The sequence below is a fragment of the Harmonia axyridis genome, chromosome 1 (assembly GCF_914767665.1).
Source record: "Harmonia axyridis chromosome 1, icHarAxyr1.1, whole genome shotgun sequence".
Lineage (NCBI taxonomy): Eukaryota > Metazoa > Arthropoda > Insecta > Coleoptera > Coccinellidae > Harmonia > Harmonia axyridis.
Genome location: NC_059501.1, coordinates 9705994 through 9711943, shown reverse-complemented (window position 1 = coordinate 9711943; position 5950 = coordinate 9705994). Strand labels below are relative to the sequence as shown.

Sequence of the window (5950 nt, the reverse complement as noted above, 5' to 3'; positions counted from 1 at the left end):
TATTTTGTTTCAATTGCTCTTATGGGAGTAGGCAATATTTCCTATCCCTAATACTCTGAACATCTGAAACACCCTATGTGTAGATCCATGATTAATTGCTTCTTTATTTTTTTGATGACTAATTGCATAGCAGAAAATAAACAAGCAAACTATATGATGGTCAATGTTTTCTACCTGGACTCTCTTAGACTAGTGAGCATAGGCGTAACGAGAGGAATTATTGGGGATATAACCCCCCAATGATTAGAAGAAATAAAAAAAATTGTAAGTAAAAATTTGAAAGAACAATTTTTTTTTAATCAACCGGAAGTAGATACGACAAAACTACAAGAAAACAAAAAGTGTAGTACTGGAACAAAGTTTATTTCTACATTTTTTAAGCTATCAAGGGCCAACTAAAAAAAAAAGGGGAAATAAGTATATTTTCCTAACAAGTGCAGAAAGTAGTACTTTCCCGCACGAAACTGCCGTCCAAGAAATCTCTCATTTTGTTTGTTTTTCCAATTTAGGAACATACTATATAGAATAAGGGTTCGATATAATCTGTATCTATAATCGTTTTGACTTATATTTCGACTTCCTAGGATGGAAAGGTAATTTTTCTGAATTTGCTCCGAAAAAGTAGGCATTCTTGAACGATTTCAGAAAAAAATAAATAAGCAGTTGCCTTGAAGTAGTAAGCATTCAATTAAATATGTGTATTCATTTTAAAATAAAAACTCTGTGCATAAGTTCTATACCCAGGCATTATTTTTCTGATCCTAAACACAGATTTTTGAAAAACAGCTGTTGATTTCTTTCATAAACTTCAAAACTTCCTAAACGATGTCATCATCTTGAAATCTATTTTTCTTCTATTATGTTATATTATGGATCCAAATGCCACCCATTTCGTAAATTTCCAAGCCCTATTAATAGGATCAAAGAGGAAGTTCGATGAAAGGTGGAAACAACCGTTCGTAGAAAGAGGAAAACTGGAAGATTTCAAATTAATTCAAACCCTAGGAACCGGTTCCTTTGGCAGAGTCATGCTGGTGAAAGCAAAGAAAGACGATAGCCCATTTGCATTAAAAATGCTGGAAAAAGCACACGTTGTGAAGACCAAACAAGTCAAACACACCATATCTGAGATACGCACCATGGACTCGTTCGATTTCCCATTTCTGATAAAGCTGGAGTATTTTTTCAAAGATAATGTTTATCTCTGCTTGGTTATGCCTTTTGTAAATGGCGGCGAGATGTTTTCTCATTTGAGGCAACAGAAAAGATTTTCAGAAGAGTTGACTCGATTCTACGCAGCACAAGTTATTTTAGCCTTTGAGTATATCCACTTCTTGGGTATTATTTATAGGGATTTAAAACCAGAAAACATCCTGATCGATTGCATAGGATATCTGAAAATAACAGACTACGGTTTTTGTAAAAAAGTAGACGATCAGAGGACCTACACTCTTTGTGGTAAGAATTTAATCAATCAATCAATCCGAAAAAGGAGTACTCAATACAGTTATAAAATTTCAATGAAAATACAACTTGTCTACTCTAAGTAGAGGAAGCATTATGATCATTTATGATTTTTAAACAACAGACAATTTTGAAACGGGAAGATTATTCTGCTTATCTCTACCCTCCATAGCCCAACCAAAGTTGGTTAATTGGTGTTTAGGTGATTGGTTGAACGTATTGAACCAATAGATCTTTGAATCATTGGACAATTTTAGGTCACGTTAATATTTTTCTCCCTAATGTTGAAATCAATGGTCTGCTGTGCACGACCGTCCCAAAAGGGCGTATCTGTATTATTAGATCATTGGTGTCCTCACGCCCTTTTAATAAACTTAACTTCTACAATTCTCAGTTCATTTTGATGCAAGAAAAATATTCATTTTGTACTAAATTAATGATATTATTTTATACAAGGAACTCCTGAATATTTGGCACCAGAAATAATACTCAGTCAAGGTTATAACAAATCAGTCGATTGGTGGGCACTAGGAGTTCTTATTTTCGAGATGGCTGCAGGATATCCCCCTTTCTACGCAAGAGATCCAATGAAAATCTACGAGAAAATCGTCTCCGGAAAATATATCCCTGCAAACCACTTCTCCAAGAGCTTGAAGGACATCATACAGAATTTCCTTCAAGTAGATAGAACTAAGAGGTGAGATTTCGAAATTTCTTACTTAAATTCAAATTTCATAATCACTAACTATCAAAATGTCGTTCCATGAGCTCCAAAATTTGTTTCCGGTCCACTAAAGTGGACCTGAAACAAATTATGGCTTCTATTATTTAGAACGATCTAAACGTTCTAAATAATAGAAGCCATAATTTCACATTTCAAAGGAAACATTGTGAAAGAAATAAAAAAATAATTATCAGAATAGTTTTATAAGTTGGCTTTTTCAATGCTATATATCTTTTTCAATTACTATGTTTGGAAATTTACGTTATCAGAATGAGATATCTTAAGCTTTCTCGAAAGAGGTAGATCTATTTGGGAGAATTATTCCTCTGTTGCACACTTTAGGTCGTCCAGGGTCCTCAGACAGTTTTGAAATAACTCGATGATAAAAAGCACAGGAGCTCAAATCTGGAGAGCTTGGGGGCCACTGAAGTTGCGCTCGTGCAGGATAATTTCTCCTGGAGTATACGACATACCGTGTCAGCTGTAGTAGTGCGAGAAGCTTTTTGGGCCATCTTAATACAATCTATCTCGATATTTGCGTGCATAAATCATAAAACAGTGTTAAAGCAGTCCATCTGCGAATCGCTACTTAAACGCAACAAAATCGACCCATTTATTTGGAAGCGGTTGGTGACTGGTGATGAAAAGTGGATCACTTACGACAACGTCAAGCGAAAACGGTCTAGTCCAGACGCGCTGAGCCTGCGGAAACGGTGGCCAAACTAGGATTGACGGCCAGGAAGGTTTTGCTGTGTTTGGTGAGATTAGTAGGAAATTATCTACTATTAGCTGCTCCCCTGCAGTGCAACTGTTGACTCGGAACTGTACTGTCAACAATGCTGATAGAAGTAATCGCTCAGACACGGCCAGCTCTGACCAATAGGTCAGCTTTATTCACCCTGTTGCTAAGGAAATATAAAGGGTGTTTTTTTTCGAGGTATATAACTTTAAGTTGGCATCACTGTTCAAGATGGCGACCGATTTAACAGCTGTCAAGTGATTTATTCTCAGTTTGGTTTGGCAATTCATCATGAATAGACTCACGCCTGAACAACGCTTGTAAATAGTGCAATTTTATTTCGAAAATAATGGTTCTGTGCGGAATACGTCCATTTTATCGTCGACAAAATCATCCATCAGAGCAGTTAATTCGATTAACCATGGAACGTTTTCGCACCACGTTTACTCTTATTGATAACTCGCATCCCAAGAGACGCCGTACGGTGCGTACAGAAGAAGCTATTGCTGCTGTAGAGCGTAGCATTGAGGAAGACCCGAATGAGTCTATCCGCCATCGAGCACAGGAATTGGATCTGTGTCCATCCACTTTATGGAAGATTTTGCGGAAGGATCTTGGTTTGCGTGCTTACAAAATCCAACTCGTGCAAGAATTGAAGCCAAACGATCATCAAGTAAGACGTCGAATGGGGCCAAAATGAGATTGCCGTTGTTCCCGATTTTCATAAGCGAATTTTGTTTAGCGATGAAGCGCACTTCTGGTTAAATGGCTACGTCAACAAACAAAACTGCCGCATTTGGAGTGAAGATAATCCTCAAGTGTATGTCGAAACACCGGTACACCCAGAAAAACTGACTGTTTGGTGCGCTTTATGGGCTGGTGGAATCATTGGTCCGTACTTCTTCAAAAACGATGATGGCCAGAACGTTACAGTCAATGGTGATCGGTATAGAGCCATGATTACTATTTTTTTCATTCCTGAATTGAACAACCATGATGTCCAGGAGCTATGGTTCCAACAAGACGGCGCAACATGTCACACAGCTCGTGCCACAATCGATTTATTGAGAGACACGTTTGGTGACCGCCTAATTTCACGTTTTGGACATGTGAATTGGCCTCCAAGATCTTGTGATTTAACACCGCTAGACTACTTTCTGTGGGGCTATGTAAAGTCATTGGTCTATGCGGATAAAGCCACAAACCCTTGACTATTTGGAAGACAACATTCGCCGTGTTATTGCCGATATACGGCCACAAATGTTGGAAAAAGTCATCGAAAATTGGACGTCCAGATTGGACTACATCCGAGCCAGCCGTGGCGGTCATATGCCAGAAATCATGTTTAAAATGTAATGCCACAAGATTATCTTGAGGATAAATAAAATTCAAGTCAATCGAATAATCCATCGTTGTTTTATTGCAATTTAAAGTTCTATAGCTTTAAAAAAACACCCTTTACAAACAATTTGCGATTTTTAGATCAGTAGATTTTAGGTCAGTAACATATTATATTTCAATATGACAGTAGGCAGCTGAAAGCACTGGAGCACCGTAAAAGTCCATTTTCGATGCGCTAAATAAGAATGAAAATATGGTCATTTCAGATAGGTATAATGCAAAACCTTTTTCAGGTTTGGAATTTTAAAAGGTGGAGCCATGGATATAAAGCAACACGTTTTTTTCAAAGAAATCATTTGGGACACAGTTTATTATAAGACGATGACACCGCCTTACGCTGTTGATGTTCCGGAAAAAGATGACGTGAGATATTTCGAACAGTACACTGAAATTCCTGTGAAAAAATCGTCGAAAAATTTATTCGCAGCAGAATTTGCCGTAATCAGCGATAGGTTTGTCCGCGTTCATTGGTAGGAGACATGAAGGAAATATATGATGAAATATCTTATAGGTGACAAAAACGCAGTGACCTCCGAATCCGATAGTTATGATTTTTGGCGTCACACAATTTTTTATGGAGGCAAATTCTATCCAGCATAACCTCAAGGCAAGAAACCCCAAATGTATCAGATAAATATATCACGACTTTTTCTCTCGCAGGTATGGCCTTCTGAAGGATGGAACTAAAGATGTTAAATCTCACGTTTTCTTCAAGGGTTTTGAATGGGATTCGGTTCTTCAAAAAAAACTGAAACCTCCTTTTATACCAAGTGTACAAGGATCTGGAGATGCCTTCAATTTTGATTTCTACGAGGAGACACCAATTAAAACGTCATCAAAAGTTTTGTTTGCGAAAGAATTTGATAAGATTGAACTTTGAAGTTGTGGATTGAATTATTTCTTATACCTTTATATTTATATTTTATATTGTACTAAATATTGCATTACATATTTATTTATTCGAGCAATGTTTTTTTATTAGTCTATACCCAGAATAATTTTCGTAATAACATAACATATAGTTGCCCTAACAAGAATTCATGAAATATAAGTAGGTTTAAATAGGGATATTGAAAAATGCTATGCATCTAGTGATATAAAGAAATGAGGAAAGCAAAGGCGTCTGAAGATTTTGAGGACTCATCGCCAACCTTAGCCTTGACCTTTAGTCTTTCGAAAATTATTTATTTAGTTATTATGGCTTGCACGATTGGCAAATAGAATTGAAATTCAGTAATGATTTTTCATATTTGAGTCTAACTTAATAGTTCCGGTTAATTTTCATTTCATAATTTGAAAATAGGAGAAGTTTGGATAAAATATAATACCTTTTCTTGTAAAGTGAGCAAGAAAAAATGTGAAAGTTAATATGGATGAATAAGATCATTTTTTTATAATTCGTTCATAGAAAGTTTGGAAATATTATATTGTTGAAGTATACTCAATTCTCTATGTGAAATTTATCAAAATAGAATAAAAAAATTAGAGGGGGCACCCGGGTTTGAACCGGGGACCTCTCGATCTGCAGTCGAATGCTCTACCACTGAGCTATACCCCCATGTCGTAATAAGTATATACCAATTGTAGATATGCTTTTCATTGATATAATTCAAAATTCATCA

General features: G+C 36.3%; 1 protein-coding gene and 1 non-coding gene across 4 annotated transcripts; one reads left to right on the top strand and one right to left on the bottom strand.

The window, feature by feature from the left end:
* The first annotated feature begins 778 nt into the window (after window positions 1-778).
* Window positions 779-5292, top strand: LOC123688976 (cAMP-dependent protein kinase catalytic subunit beta-like). 3 transcript variants are annotated; one of them, XR_006750139.1, is made up of 5 exons: window positions 779-1458; window positions 1921-2161; window positions 4562-4780; window positions 4840-4935; window positions 4989-5033. XR_006750139.1 is itself a non-coding variant. In XM_045627752.1 (3 exons), the coding sequence occupies exons 1-3, from the start codon at window positions 870-872 to the stop codon at window positions 4800-4802; spliced, it is 1071 nt and encodes a 356-aa protein (XP_045483708.1). In that variant the 5' UTR covers window positions 779-869; the 3' UTR covers window positions 4803-4954. The 3 variants fall into 3 exon arrangements, 2 of the variants coding, with proteins under 2 accessions (XP_045483708.1, XP_045483709.1); XM_045627752.1 differs by lacking the exon at window positions 4989-5033 and having other exon boundaries at window positions 4562-4954; XM_045627753.1 differs by lacking the exons at window positions 4562-4780; window positions 4840-4935 and having other exon boundaries at window positions 780-1458; window positions 4989-5292.
* A 522-nt stretch (window positions 5293-5814) lies between these two features.
* On the bottom strand, window positions 5815-5886 carry Trnac-gca. The gene has a single exon. It is a non-coding gene; the product is annotated as a tRNA-Cys (tRNA).
* Window positions 5887-5950: the final 64 nt, after the last annotated feature.

Bases quoted from the DNA above. Each gene is read 5' to 3' on its own strand.
- LOC123688976 (XM_045627752.1), top strand. From the start codon at position 870: ATGGATCCAAATGCCACCCATTTCGTAAATTTCCAAGCCCTATTAATA. The intron at 1,459-1,920 runs GTAAGAATTTAA...ATTTTATACAAG, and splicing joins GAGGACCTACACTCTTTGTG to GAACTCCTGAATATTTGGCA. The intron at 2,162-4,561 runs GTGAGATTTCGA...AACCTTTTTCAG, and splicing joins CAAGTAGATAGAACTAAGAG to GTTTGGAATTTTAAAAGGTG.